This window comes from Myxine glutinosa, chromosome 7 (assembly GCF_964187855.1).
Source record: "Myxine glutinosa chromosome 7, kmMyxGlut1.1, whole genome shotgun sequence".
Classification (NCBI taxonomy): Eukaryota; Metazoa; Chordata; class Myxini; order Myxiniformes; family Myxinidae; genus Myxine; species Myxine glutinosa.
In genome coordinates this window covers 105,754,907-105,771,159 of record NC_136267.1, presented here as the reverse complement: position 1 = coordinate 105,771,159, position 16,253 = coordinate 105,754,907, and the positions used below count along the sequence as shown (strand labels likewise).

At 44.5% G+C, this 16,253-nt stretch overlaps 1 protein-coding gene across 3 annotated transcripts in view; it reads left to right on the top strand.

Moving 5' to 3' along the window:
- Positions 1-16,253, top strand: part of LOC137431604 (acid-sensing ion channel 1C) — a 203,968-nt gene that overhangs the window by 158,477 nt on the left and 29,238 nt on the right. For all 3 annotated transcript variants that reach the window (XM_078782084.1, XM_078782086.1, XM_078782085.1), the window contains one exon: positions 12,581-12,731. In XM_078782084.1, the coding sequence (XP_078638210.1) occupies positions 12,581-12,731 (151 nt within the window). The remainder of the gene's footprint in view (positions 1-12,580; positions 12,732-16,253) is intronic.

The window sequence follows — 16,253 nt, the reverse complement described above, 5'->3', positions numbered from 1 at the left end:
CGGTGAATACGCTAACAGATCGCCATCTCCATCGATCTTGCCAAGGCCGTAACAGCTATCGGCTCAAAATCCTTTTAACTATTGATTTGGTACAGTTACACGTATCGGGAGTACATATGACATAGCGATTGTGAACACGATTATCGATCACGATTCACGATCACGATCATCACGATCATAGTGTATCGATCACGATGATAGTGTATCGATCACGATTTGAAACATGATGGAATAATATTTACGGATATGAACAGTGATGTGGCTTTTATTGAAATTCTAAAGATACTGTTTAGATTTTGATGATTTGCGTGTGATATGATTCAACGGATGTTTATATAAATCGTTTAAAATAAAAAAACCCTTCAATTTCTGATATTTTGCCTTTTCATTTGGGCTTCCCAATTGAAGCCCCGCCCATAGGGCAGGTACCGTTGCTAGTTATATATAATATAATATATATAATATTATTAATATATTAATAATTATTATATATATATATAATAATATTTTATATATATTATAATATATATGTATAATTAATTATTTATTAATAATATATTAATATATATGATCATATATGATTAATATATTAATGTATTCATATTATGATGGAATAGCGTCCTGGCCAAAATGTATTTATAGTAACAGAAACATACACTACTCTGCATCAATGCTTTAAATAATCTGGGCTTTTCAAGATGTGACTCGAACAGCAGTGTGTGATAAGTTCTGTTTTAGATAAGTAAAAATGTTAAATTTATCCAAATGACAAGGAGAAGCCAACCCTTTTTCATTGCTTGCAATAGCAACTCTCCAAATTTACTAATTTTCAATAACATCAACACTACTTTCAGGAACAAAATAATTTTCAAAGTCAAGCAGGAAGTAATCATTATGTTTACCACATTGGCCAAGGAACATACCATTCAGCTTTACTTTTCATTGACATTTTTCTTATTTATTACCATTTATTGCATTTGAAGGAGGTTGCAGATAAAGTTAAGAAAGCAAAAAATTAGTGAGAAAAATAAAGGAAAGGAGGAATGATTAAGTGGAGAAAGGAAGGTAGGAAAGTGTGGAAGGAATAGGAAGAGAAAGAAAAGGCTTTTTTGGAAGAAAAAGAGGGAAAAAGGAGGTTTGTGCAGAACAAATGACAGAAAGGAGAGGGGCATATAAACAAATCTATCATATAATAATAATAATAATAATAATAATAATAAAATAAAAAATAAAAATAAACGAGTGTGACAGTCAGTGTTTGTGTGTCTCCTTCATAACTCCAAGATCATGAAGCATCGTGGCTTAAAACTTTGCATTCATACTAAGGATACTCCAAAGGCATGCATGAATGAAAATTGGGTGTTTGAGTAAAGTTAAAACTTCCCCCTCCACTCCTTGCTCCCCTATCCTCCTTGATCCCACACCCTTCCACCCCCCCCCCCCCTCCTCACACTCCTCGTTCCCTCTCTCTCCCCCTCCATCACATTTGTTGCTTGACTCGACCCACTATGGCACCCAGACAAAATTTCTGGTGGGCCTAAGACATCAGGTTTGTATTCCTCTACTTATTATACACTTCCCGTGTTTGTTGCGTCACATTTCCATTGGCTTATTTTGGGGCCGTCACATTATGAAGAAGAAGACCACTCATTTTGCATCTTCAGGTGCATAGGGCTGTTGACACAGTTTCCTAGGCACAATCCTGGATGCCATTCCGACACAGGATACTCAAATGGCTCATTCTTCCCACTAAGCTGTTACTGCATTCATTTTCCAACCTCAGAAGGATGACAGGCTGAATCAACCAACCTGGTGTTAATTCAATGGCATTGACAGCAGCCTGAACTCCGAAGGGCCTTGAAGGAGCCTCCAACGTGGCTATATGTGCAGTTGGTCCATGAAGTCCTTGTGCAAGTTTGAACCATTATAACATTTGATGTACACATGATAGCGACAAATTGTAAATGGGATATGAAAGCATAAATCATCACGTTTTGTTGATGTTAATGTTGGTGTTATTCCTGTTGTTAAGTCCACAATTCCCCTGGGTTTCTTGACCAGTTTACATTTTCTGGTGTGGCACTTTCTACAGCAGTGGTAAAATCAACCACCACAATTACCACAGTTGAGACACAGAAAAATCTTAGAAAGTCTGGCAACATTAAAGAGACTGACCAAAATCAATGTTCTCTCAGAGAATCACACATTAATGGTCAATGGTGAATGTTACTTTGCAATATTGGAGAATTTTTTTGTTCGCAAAATACTGTACATCGATTCAAACTTTCACATAACACCTTTCAACAGCAAGTCTAAGCTCCCTGCCATAATGCTTCAAATGTGTGATAGTTCTTCAAAGATGTCTTCCCAGACAAGTGGGTCAGTAGACGTGGAGTATTTGGTCACCTCGTTTGCCTGACCTGTCCACATTGGACTACATTTTATGGGCCTATGCAAGACCGTTGGTTACTCATTAAACCCACATTATTTTGATGAACTTAGGGCTACAATCACAAATGCAATTCAAGAAATTACTCAGCAGCAACTGAAGAATGTATTCAATAAGTTGTAAAATCGGATTGAATGATGTATTACGAAAGATGGTGGTTATGTTGACGCCTACAAATATGAATTTTATTGAGGTGCAATCTTGCACCTTGTAAGAGAGAGACAACTTATATTATGCTTTCTGCACCCTTTACAATACAGTTTGTTTATATCATGTGTTACGGATTCGTCACTTCCGTTGTGGTGGTTTGCATCCACTGTAAATATGTCTGATTCCATGTACTATAATTGTTTTCAAAAGGTTTATTGTTCATGAACTGTTTTCAAAAGGTAAAAAAGTTAAGGTTAAAAGAAACAGGAAACCGGATCGGGAACCGGACGACGACGAGGAAGAAGGGAGAAAAGAGGGTGGAGCGAGGGAGTCGGACAAGAAGGAGCCGAGCTACTTGCGGTCTGGAGCGAACGTTGGCGAGCAAGAGTCACTAGCGAACTTTCGGGTTTCCGGGAAAGGGATTCTTGCGACAGAGTTGTCATCGCTGTAACCGATCAACCTGCGTGTCAGGTTTTTGGGCGGTGGATTCCGAGGAGAGTTATCGCCGGGCCGTTACGTCTCAAGAGCGGGTCGTCGGCCATTTTGACTCGCGCAGGACTTGTGCTTCGCTCGTGGTTTCGTCTCTTTTCGACCATTTTCACTGCATTCAGACGTCGATCTGGGGCGTGTGTGTGACGTGGCTTTTTGAAGGTTAATTCGTCCATACCCGAGGGTGTGATCTCTCAGTCGCCTGTAGGGCGCCTTTGGATTTCCCATGTCGCCTTGAGGGTGCCTTTGTACAGCTTCGGCTGTGTGACTGTACTTGCCATCCGCACGGGCTTCTGGTCTCGATTGGACATCGTTCTGGCGATCGCTGGAGCGAATCAACTTCGTCTTGAAGCCGGGAATAAGAGACATTGGGGAATGTTCTTGTTTCACTCACTTGGAGCACAGTGAGTTATATATTATAAAACTGATGGTACCATCATAGGATATATTGATTGTACTTTTGAATACTATTGTTGTTGTACTGTTATTCTTGTGTGATCTTAATACAATATTTGTTTGTGAGTAACAATTGGGGTGGCTTCTCCATTGATCTTTGACACACAGAATAACACATTTTTCTGCCGTGACTCCTCTCGGGGCGCGGAGGTACACTGTGACCAGGGGGTCGGGGAGGAGCACATAACAGGTACATCAAAAGTTATAAAACTTCAAAGTTGCACAAGGACTTTGGACACCCTGTACATATAATCGTGTCGGAGTCCCGGCTAATGTGAACACGCAATGCTGGAGGTCTAAGACCTCTGCAAATGACCGAAACAATGTTTGAATTGACTGCTTTCAGAATTGACTTCCTGCATTAATTTCCCCAAGGATCAGCCAATAAATAAACTGAATTTGGTGGTTGTTCTTGTTGTTGTATAGCTCCCGACAGTTCTTTTGAACAAGCCCGCAGCAAGGAGACAGCCGATCGATCTTGCAGGAGCAACCCAGAGATCCCCCACATTCAGGATGGTGTACCCCCACCTTCACAAAGTCAGGACCACGACAGAGTTAGAGAGAGAGACAGACAAAGAGAGAGAGAGAGAGACAGAGAGAGAGAGATTGACAGAGAGAGACACACACACAAGAGGGAAAGGGCTGGTCCAGTGGACTGATCGGCACTCTGACCGTGACAGTGCTCCCCTGATGAATCTGGGCAGCAGGGAAGAATGGGGCAGATTTGGCCCCCAACTTGCATTGGGGGGTTAAACCACCACACAGAGGTATCCCACATAGTTGTGAATTTGGTGGGTGCTCCCATGCAGGAATGCAAAAGGTGAGAAAATGTTTCTTACAATAAATGGCTTCATTTAAAATGTATATGGAGATAAGGATGGACAAGATGCGAACATATAATGGAATGCAACTGGACCAGATGACCAGATCACAGGTCCTAAAATCCTACTCTGCCGCCCTTTTACACCCTCTCTCTGCTCTCCTCACCCTCACTTTTGCTCAAGGTCATCTGCCATCAGCTTGGAAATCAGACAACATTACCTCTTTACACAAAAAGGTGCAAAAACAGATCCTTGCAACTACAGACCAATCAGCCTGCTCCCAATTATCAGCAAAGTCATGTAATCCATCATTGCTTCGGATATCAAATCCTTCCTCTTTTCCAATGGCTTGAACTCTGATCATCAATTTGGATTCAGACCAGGTCATTCTACTCTGGACATGCTGCTTCTGCTCTCTCAACAACGGATGGAGGTCCTCAATGTCAAACAGGAAATTAGGGCTGTCTCCCCAGACATATCACGTGCCTTCGATACAGTCTGGCACCCCTCTCTGCTCACCAAACTCTCCTCCTATGGTATCCATGGAAATCTCCACGCATGACTTGCGGACTTCCTCTCTGGTTGTAGTCAACGTGTGGCGCTGAATGGATTTCTGTCATCTCCCCTTCCTGTTCAGGCTGGAGTTCCCCTAGGCAGTGTTCTGGGCCCTGTGCTTTTTCTGGTCTTCATCAATGATCTCTCCGACTCTCTGGAAAATCCTCTCTATCTCTTTGCTGACAACTCCACTCTCTGCCGCTCCATACCTCATCCCTCAGATCGGCAGTCTGCAGCCTCCCCACTCTCTGGTGACCGGGACAAAATCACAGACTGGTCAAACAAGTGGAGCATGTCTTTCAATCCTGACAAATCTCACACTCTCACTATGTCTCTCCGAAAAGACCAACTGGACAACCCTCCCATCTACTTTCTCAATAATCCTCTCCAAGAAGTTCTGTCACTCAAGCTCTTGGGTCTCACAATCTGCCATGACCTTTCCTGGGAAAACCACATTTCCAAGCTGACCTCCAAAGCCAGTCGCCAACTGGGCATCCTCCGTCGTGCGAAGTCCTTCCTTGGCACACCTGAGCTCCTCACCACATACAAGGCTTTCATCTGCAGCTCAATGGAATACTGTTCTCCCCTCTGGACTGGTGCTCATGCCTCACACCTATCTCGGCTTCACGCTGTTGAAACCAAAGCGTTCACAATCATTGGGATCTCCCGCGATTAATCTAACTCTGAGGGCCTTTCACTCACTCACTGCAGGCCGGTTGGTGGTCTTTCTGTCTTCTACCGACTCCTCTCTGGCCTAGCACCCCCAGCCCTGTCTGTTCTCTGTCCCCCAAATACTCCTACAGTTAGCACAAGATCTGCCAGCAACCCTCTTCTGGTGAAAATGTCAAAATCAAGACTCTCTGCTCACCTTCACTCTTTCATTCCTCTTTTCTCCCGCCTCTGGAACAATCACCCTCACTCTCTTCAATGCCACTCCTCCCACCAGGTCTTTAAAACAGCTGTTCACCACCATCTCTTATCTTCCCCCATCCAAAACCTTTATCTTTTCTACCCCTGTTAATTCACCCCAGATCCTCTTTTTTGAAATACCGACCTCTTTCCTGGAAGTCCTAGCAGTGTCCATGTGTTTTAAACCTCTCCCACCCCCCCCTCCCCCTCCAACATTCCCACGCCTCCTCCCCCCAAGCCCTCTACCTCCCACAGATCTCCCGATGTCCCTGCTCCCAAATGTTGTACTTGTGTGTTTCCCCCTCTCCCCCCATGTTGTCTCCCGCTCCCTTTATTATGTCTTATGTGTCCGTTTATTTTTTTTTGTCATTAATGTTAGTTAGCTCTTACACGAGCCTTGATCTTGTATACAAAAAAAATAAATTAATCTGGCTGCTGACGGACACAAATAGGGAACAAAAGGTAAGCACACTCAAACATACACAAGAAACTATACCCCACTATGGTGCTGACAATACCAAATTAGAAGGGTTAACAAAGGGGCAGGTGGGAACCTGAGGAGGCTCGATGCATCCACCACAACCAATGTAGGATGGTGTTGCAGAAGGGGACTGGAAATGAGAAGATGGTGATGAGAAGGCCAGGAGATGAGGGGAGGTGGTTCAACTGCCCTGTAAGACAGCCAGGGCTTATTTCCTCTGTTGTTTCTCCTGTATGAAGTAGACCTGAAGTAGACTTGTATGAAGTAGCATGTGGCTTTTAAGCCCTAAGGACTGCCCTCAAACACGCGGCCGGTCCAGTTATTGGCTGTCCCGACCATGCGGGGGGGGGGGGGGGGGGGGGGCGTCTCCACAAGGGCATTCCGCCTCTAATCAGGGCTCCACAAATCATTGCAACGACATGGCTGGCAGTTCTCTTGGCAAAACGGCCCATGTTGATGTCCATTTAAGTGCCTTTGGTATTAAATGCCACATATCCTCCACCTGGCCTTGCCGGTGCAGGACTCTTTACACAATACGCGGCTTTAATTTGTATTCACCCGAGGCATTGGCTCCCAAGAATAAGGTGAAGCCGTCCTTGGCAGCTTTAAATACAGGCGCTGTGTTTTCTTCGATGGAGATGAAAGTGTGGCTGGGCATGCATTTCCAATAAAGTCCAGTTTCATCGATGTTAAACGCCTGGCTTGGTGTGTAACCTACATCTGCAATGACTGATTTGAGATTGTTCGGCAGAAGCATGATCTACTGCAGCAGCTTCACCAGTCAACTGGAGATTGTGGAACGTATTGTTACGTTTGTAGGGGGTAGGCAGTGATTACCTTAGTTCATGTAGAATTGCATAGGTGGTGTGCTCCGACTGTCATGAAGAAGAAGAAACCCCATTTATCATAAGTAGGGATCTGGTAGACTGTATGTCGTGCAAGCGCGTATCTTCGTTCGCATCATGAGGGGTGGAGTTATGTTAATTAGTTAGGGATTATGGGTAATTAATCCCCTGTATGTAATTGCCTCTGTTATTTTTCCTCTGTTCCTTATGACACCAGCAGCACACACGTCAGAAAGAAATCGCGCATTTATAACACTAAATAAAACCAACCGGAAACAGGACATTGAGCACTACCGCTGATACCACCGACCTGGTGATCACAAAGGATGGCAAGGTCCGTAAGGCCATGCCCCAAAGAGCAGTGATTGATCTGGGATTGATTGGAGCAAGGACTGCTAAGATGGGACTATGGGATTGGTGGAGCAGGCACAGATGATGTCAGAGCCTTGAGTATAAAAGAATGCTCTCCCTGACATTTTGCCCTCTTGACCTCTCTTAACTTCCTTGCATCTTCTGGCTTTGGCGGTGAACGGTCACGATTTGATATCTCGCTCTGCTTCGGGACTTCACGGTGAGCGGTCGGAGTTCATAGCGCTCTTGCACGAGAGGAATTTATTGACGAGCAGGGGCGAGTGGAACAGGCACGGCCTGCTGACTTCGTGCTCGGCGGCGAGAGACACGGACTGCACAGGAGGCCTAGTTCCCACTAGCGGCAGCGCAGCCTGTGGTTGCCGCGCAAGGACGTGAGAGGCCTATGACGAACCAGGATAATTCCTGATGAGGTTCAAGAGGCACTCAGAGCTAAGTGTCCACAAACTAACGCATTTATTTTCACAGTTATTTTTCCCTTTGTCTGTATTCGTGTCTGTTTGGGGACGTCCTGGTTAGGAATCACAGTTTTTATTGTGCATTCTGTGTTACCGGCATTCTGCAATAAAGCCGGTATTTTTGTACATTTTAATTCCATGTCAGTTTTAGTTAACTAATCATGGCAGGTGCGAAGATTGCCACTACAGGGTAGACACACGATAGTATGGTGACTCTTGAAGCACTCGAACCACCAATGACTGGCAGCAAAAGGCACTGAATCATTGGTATCTTTGGTTTGCCATAAAAATACCTCTCCTCTTGAATGATCATTCCAGACAAAGGGAAGTTATTTTGGTTCTGATGCTCTATTCACATGGTCTGCATTATCTCCATTTTCTCAATTGCATCAGGCGAGATTTTGCAGCCCTGATAACACCGAGATTCGTTGTTGTCTGAGCGCTTTTCCGGATTTTATCTCAATTATCGCGAATGGTTCTCACTGTAGAATCACGAAGTCCCATCTCTCTTTGAATATCAGTGATGTGCTCACAAACTCTGAAAATGGTGAATATCAAACTTCAATTTCACCTCCAATGAATGAGACTTTCTCACTCAGAATGATGGAGCGCAGCAACATCGGCCATAACCGAGTCAATGAATTAAATCCGCACTGTCGGGTAAACACGATATCTGAACATATCTGAATATTGAGGTAGTCAGTAGTCACTTATCGACTAGTAATAATAAGGAGGTTCCAAGTAAGACAACATCAAACTCGGTGATTGTGGTGACAATATATTCAGAAGAAAGTTCACATAATATGATTTGATAGACATAGGGTGAGCAGGCAAAAATGCTAGAGTTAGAACTATGGTGTATGACAGTTGTACTCCCATAAACCATCGCTGGTTACACTTATAATTACAGAGAACAACTCGAGTAAAGGGATACAATACCATTTCTCATTGCTCAAAGGACATTTCTCAAGGTTTTATTCACTTTTTTAAATTTTATTTCTCGGTGTCACCTGTTCAAGGAGTGGCAGAAGGCGAAGGGTACGGGAGCAGAAACAGCAGAGCATGAAAGTTATAAGGCAGCCAGGAAGGCTGCAAAGAAAGAGGTAGCAAAGGCGCAGGAGGCATGTAGGAAAATGTTCGGAGAACGCTTGGATTCGGAAGAGGGTCAGAAAGCAGTATTCAGGATTGCAAAGCACATAGCGAAAGAGAGGTGTGATGTGATGGGGGTGAGTTGCTTGAAGGATGAAGTGGGACAAATCGTTGTCGACCCAGATGGAATTAAAGGAAGATGGAAAAGATATATGGAAATGCTGTTGAATACAGAGAATGAATGGGATGGCAACATAGAGAGTAACCCAGTTTTAGGACCGGCAAAGAAGACAACTGAGAAGGAAGTTGAGGAAGCGATAAAAGCAATGAAAAGTGGAAAAGCGGGAGGGCCGACGGGAGTTGTGGGAGATATGTTGAAGGCAGCAGGAAGTTGGGGTGTGAAGAGAATGACAGAGATCTGTAATCTGGTGGTGAAAGAAGGCCGCATTCCAGTGGATTGGGAACTGAGTACCCTCGTCCCTCTATACAAGGGGAAAGGTGAACCTCTGGAGTGTGGCTCGTACTGAGCGATAAAGTTATTGGAGCATGGAATGAAGGTATTGGAAAGGGTGTTGGAGAGGAGGATAAGGAAGAAAGTGAAGATCGACGAAATGCAGTTTGGATTTATGCCAGGAAGAGGAACGACAGATGCGCTTTTCATTGTGAGGCAGTTGCAGGAGAAGTACATGGAGAAGAGGAAGAAGTTGTTTTTTGGGTTTGTTGATCTGGAGAAAGCATTTGATAGGGTTCCACGTAAAGTATTGACATGGGCATTGAGGAAGTTAGGAGTGGAGGAATGGTTGATCAGAGTAGTGGAGGCAATGTACAAAAGAGCGCGCACAGCTGTAAGGCCAAAGCACGGGAACAGTGGTGAGTTTGAGGTGAAGGTGGGAGTGCATCAGGGGTCGGTACTAAGTCCACTACTATTTGTAGCTGTGATGGAGGTGCTGGCTCAGAACGTAAAGGAGGGTTTACCGTGGGAGTTGTTGTATGCAGATGATCTGGTGTTGATTGCGGAAAGTATGGATGGACTGAAGGAGAAGATGAACAAGTGGAAGGAATGTATGGAGACAAAAGGTCTGAAGGTGAATATCGGAAAGACGAAGGTGATGGCAAGTGGTAAAGCATGTGATGAGGTGGAAAGAACTGGGAAGTGGCCGTGTGCTGTGTGCAGGAAGGGTGTCGGAGTGAACTCCATTCAATGTACAATGTGCGCTGAGTGGGTTCATCAAAAATGTAGTGGTCTGAGAGGGTCATTTACCAGTGTGGCAGCTACATTCAAATGTAAGGTGTGCGCAGAGGGAGCTGCAGATGGAGGAAATGTTGAGTTGGATCTTGGAGACGGCGTGAAGCTGGAAGGTGTGAAAACATTTTGCTACCTCGGAGACATGCTGAATGGAGAAGGTGGATCAGACTCGGCAACGGTTGCTCGAGTGAGATGTGCATGGAAGAAGTTTCGGGAATTGAGTGGCGTGCTGATGATGAGGGGAGTGTCGTTGAAGCTGAAGGGAAAGGTGTATGCTGCATGTGTGAGAAGTGTTATGATTTATGGGAGCGAGACATGGGTAATGAACGTAGAGCAGCAACGAAGGCTGGAAAGGGTGGAAATGCGAATGGTTCGATGGATGTGCGGAGTATCGTTGAGAGAGAGGAAGACAAATGATGAATTGCGAAAGATGATGGGAATATTGCCTGTGATTGATGCTGTGAAGAGGAACAGGTTGAGTTGGTTTGGTCATGTGTTGAGGAAGGATGAAAGTGACTGGTTGAAAAGAGTGATGGAAATTAATGTAGAAGGAATTAGAGGACGGGGAAGACCAAGAAAGACTTGGCTAAAGATGGTGGAAGAAGAAATGCGGGCAAGGAGGTTAACAAGGAGAGATGCAGAAAATAGGGCAAAATGGAGAAGATTGTCATGGGGACCGCAAGGCTAACCCCCGCTCTAGCAGGGAAAATGGCCTTAAAATGCATGTTGGTGTCACCTGCGATGCATGACTTCACATTTACTGCAAATTGAATCTCCCACAACAAAGACCAGAGTTTCTTGGCTTATCGAGACCAAATTATGATAAATGCTATATGATGATCTTGATAAACCTTGACAATAAAACTTTGAGAAACGTTTTACATGCATCAAACCATAATGTTGAATCCTATTTCATTATTTTCAATATTTATTACCCTCGCAGGAGGAGATGGTATTGCATTTGGATCTGTTTGTTTATTCGTTTGTTTGCTTGTCTGTTTGTTTGTCTTTTTGTCCGCACAGAATAAATGATTTTCTCGGCAACCGTTGGTCCGATTAACAGGAAATTTGTTATAATGCACCCCGCACCTGTATAATGTTATAATGATAATTATGACGTCATTGGTCACGTGGTATGGGCGCCATCTTGGAAAAACCAAAAACCGTTGCACCTCTATATCGCCGAAAACGCCGCATTAAAAAAATTGAGATATGGCTCATTGTAAAGAACTCCATGGGGAATAAAATATGTTAATGATGATGTCATAGGTGCCTCCATTATGACGTCATAATTCGACAAGTACAAAACTTCATCCGATGAAGATGAAATTTCTTGAGCATAATCTAGGAATAAATTAGTTTAGAAAACAAATAATGATGTCATCGGTCACGTGGTTCGGCCGCCATCTTGGAAAAACCGAAAAACTTTGCACCTCTATATCTCCGAAAGTGCTGAATGGAAAGAATTGAGACATGGCTCATTGTAAAGAATTCCATGGGGAATAAAATATGTTAATGATGATGCCATAGGTGCCTCCATTATGACGTCATAATTCGACAAGTACAAAACTTCATCTGATCAAGATGAAATGTCTTGAGGATAATCTAGGAATAAATTAGTTCAGAAAAAAAAAATTATGACGTCATCGGTTCCATGATTCGGCCTCCATATTTGTCCAAAATGGCCGATAAAAAAGTACATTCCGGCAAGTCCTCGGTCTGACCGATTTTTCATTTGTTTGTTTGTTTGTTAACAAGCTATCTCAAAAAGTTGTGGATGGATTCGGACGAAATTTGGCAGAGATATAGCGTATATGACAAGAACGAGATGATTAGATTTTGGTGAAGATCCCGATTCGGATCTGGCTCGTATAATTTTTTAAGTGATTCTTCACCATTAGGTGAACCGTTGGTCCGATTGAGTACCCTCGATTGAGTACCCTCAGTGAGTGGACCACAAACGATACATAGCAGGATATCTCAAAAAGTTGTGGACGCATTTCGACAAAACTTGGTGGATCGGTTGTGTGTGTGACAAGGAAGAATCGATTCAATTTTGGTGAAGTTCTGGATCCGGATCCAGCTTATATAATTTTAAGTGATTCTTCACCATTGAGTGATATGGCCAACCAGGCGGAGGTATGCTCTCTGCTGAGTGCCGTTCTCGTTAATGTTTGTAAACATACCGCAGATGCTTGTTGTACACATTTTTCTGAACCCTTATTTTCATGTCGCTCCTTACCTTGAAACCCTGCTTCCATAGCTAATCTACCTCCCACCTCCTTGGGGAGTCTGTATTGATCAACCCCAAATCTCAGACTACTTTGATACGTACAGCATCACAGCCTGCCGCATTGAGTGTGAGACTCGCTACGTGTATGAAAATTGCAACTGTCGCATGATGCACATGCCTGGTATGATTTGCTCTCTGTTACTTTTACGCTGTCATTTTACACTTCTTTGTTTAATTGTTTTTTTATCGCAACTGTCTGTGTGTTTATGTACATACAAGTTGTTTCCAAAAATCTGCATTCATTGCTTCCTCAAGTTATAGGAGCTTCAAAAGCTATTTCCATGAAAAACAATTGGCATTTTCAGACACAGCCGATAATTCCTTTTGACAGTGGAAAATAAAAGAATACTCAACAATACACTTAAAACCAGACTCTGATTGAGGCAATTAAAGGGGAGAGAGGAGGAACTAGATAGATTGCAATATATTGCATGGGGCAGATCACAGCCCCAAATTGTACAAAATATATGATGATAAATGTGTTGGGGAAGAGGGGAGGCTGAAATCCCACTGCTGATCTGAAAGTAATGTGCAGGTATCCCCAAATACTTCACAAGTCCTCACACTCCCCTTTAGGCCAAAGTTGATATTTTAATACAGAACTATGTCCAAGGTAGTCTATATACTGTATGATTAAGAACAACTGTTATGCATTTTCTTTCCACATCGTTGCAATTTACAACTTTTTCTTTAAAAACGAGATTGTTAGCATTGTGCATTGCAGAACACATGGTTGGGAAAATCAATCAGCACGCCTGTCCGATAATGGTTGCGAAGGGATTCTGCACACAGCACGATTGTGACATCATTACTCAAACTAACATGTGAATTTAGTAGCTTTTAATAGGCAATGTCATACAGTATTAAGTTTTGCTGTTATTTATTTATTTATTTATTCATTTTTGTAGATTAAAGACTGATCCACTGTTATTTAACATCTCACTGAATTTACAAATCACCAGTTAAAATGCTGGCAGGGCAATTTGGCTGATTGCTTCCTCCTCATGAACAGGATTACCAAGCTCAATGTCTGTAAGAATACAGTCACGTGAAAAAGTAAGTACACCCCATGTAAAATTTTGACTTTTTCAACATATTTCAACATACAGCTATTTGATCTTCATTTCAACAATATTGATAGATAAAGGTGATATAATATAACAAATATCATGAAACATTTACATTTTGTAGTCCATTGTATAATTTAAATAAACATAAATGCAAATTTTGCATGTGGAAAAAGTAAGTACACCCTTGGCTCTAATAGGTGGTATTGCCCCCTTTGGCAGAAACAACCTCAAGTAGGCATTTCTAATAACTGTCTACCAGTCTCTGACATCGACTGGGCGAAATTTTTGCCCACTCCTCCATGCAGAATTCTTTCAGCTGTGCTGATTCTGAAGTTATTTGTTTGAGGGGTTTGAGGTTGAGGTTGAGGAGATGGTGGTGTTTGAGGGGTTTCTTGCATGCACAGCTCGTTTCAAATCCCCCCACAACATCTCGATGGGATTTAGATCCGGGCTTTGACTTGGCCATTCCAGAACCCTCCATTTCTTTGTTTTCAGCAATTCCTTGGTGGATTTACTGGTATGTTTAAGGTCATTGTCATGTTGCAAGGTCCAGCTTCGGTTGAGCTTCAACACTCCGACAGAGGGCCTCACATTATCCTCAAGCACCATCTGGTACAATGAAGAATTCATAGTGGATTATATGATGGTGAGCTGCCCAGGCCCTGATGCAGCAAAGCTGCCCCAAACCATAATATTTGCACCACCATGCTTTACAGTTGGTATCAGGTTCTTGTGGTCAAATGCTGTCTTTGGTTTTCGCCAAACATGTCTTCTGGTACTGTGGCCAAATAGCTCGACCTTTGACTCATCTGTCCAGAGCACATTGTTCCAGAAGTGCTGGTCTTTGCCAAGGTGTTCATTGGCAAACTTTAGTCTTGCCCTGATGTTCTTTCTGGACAGCAAAGGTTTCCTCGTGGCACACCTCCCATGTAGATCAAATTTGTGCAGCCTCTTTCTAATGGTAGACTCGTGCACTTTGTCATCAACAGTGGCAAGAGCTACCTGTAGGTCCCGTGATGACATTCTGGGGTTCTTAGAGGCTTCTTTCAGCATCTTGCAGTCTGCTCTCTGGCTGAACTTGCTGGGACGGCCTGGCCTGAACAAGTTGGCAGTTGTTTGGAATCTTCTCCACTTGTAGATGATCTTCCGGACAGTCAAATGATTGATTTCAAATTGTTTGGATATCTTTTTAAATCCCTTCCCAGACTCGTAAGCATCTATAACCTTCTTTCTGAAGGCCTCAGAGAGCTCTTTTGATCGAGGCATGGTGACGCCACACACTTCAACAACAAAAAGCAAACCAAATTAAATTTCTGAGGTTTAAATAAGACAGGTTCCTCCAAGATACTCTACGATGTTCTAATCATTTGCACCTGAGCTGGTGCACCTGATTCAAATTTTAGGTATTTGAAGTCGTGATAAATGTAGGGGTGTACTTACTTTTTCCACATGCGAAATTTGCATTTATGTTTATTTAAATTATACAATGGACTACAAAATGTAAATGTTTCATGATATTTGTTATATTATATTGTAGCGGCTGCCGCTGGGGTTACACAATCGCCTTGCACCTATCAAGGACGCGGAGCGATCACCAGGCCGGGCTCGTCCAGGACGCCCGGGCAGGCCCGCGCTCGACTTGCCAGGCCTCGGTCGGGACGCCCGGGCAGGCTCGCCCTCGGCTTGCCAGGCCGCAGCCGGGACGCGGGGCCACGCCCCCTGGCGCCAGGCCTGGGCAAACCCCCTGGCGGAATAGATATATATTGCTGACCGTAAAACGTTTTTCCCAGAGTGCCTGAGTGTTTGATTCGAATAAAGCAGCTCAGATGAATTCAAGCTTTTTGTCGCGTCCATTCTTTCGATCGACGTGGGAGCCACAGCTCCTTCATTGGTGACCTACCGACATGGACACGGCAGTCGCCCTTAAACTGCCTACCTTCTGGGAGGCTCACGCGGCGGTTTGGTTCGCACAAGCGGAGTCCCTGTTCGCCCTGCGGGGCATCACGGCGGACGACACCCGCTTCCACCACGTGGTCGCTGCGCTCGGGTCGGCCACCGCAGCCCGCGCCCTGAGCCTCCTCGAGAGCCCGCCAGCCGCGGACAAATACGGCGCGATTAAGAAGCTTCTCCTCGATGCTTTCGCCCTCCCAGCGGCGGAACGCGCACGGCGCCTGCTCGATTTGCCTGAGCTCGGCGACACGCGCCCTTCCGAGCGAATGGACTACATGCTTTCGCTGCTCGGCGAGCACTCTCCGGCATTCCTGTTCCGGGAGCTGTTCCTCCGTCAGCTGCCTAACCCGGTACGCCTCGCCCTGGCAAGCACGACGATCACAGATCCCCGGGCCCTTGCCAGAGAAGCCGACAAAATCTCCGCCGCGGGACAGCGCATCGCAGCGGCGACATGGGACCCGCCGCCGCCTGATGCACCATCCATGGCGCCCGAGCACCCGGCGCGTTCGACGGCCGAACTGCCGACGCAATTGGCGGCCGCTATACCGAGCCGACCACGTCCAGCACGACGTCCGAAGCCTCCACCCGACCAAGCGTGGTGTTCCTATCATGCCAGGTTCGGA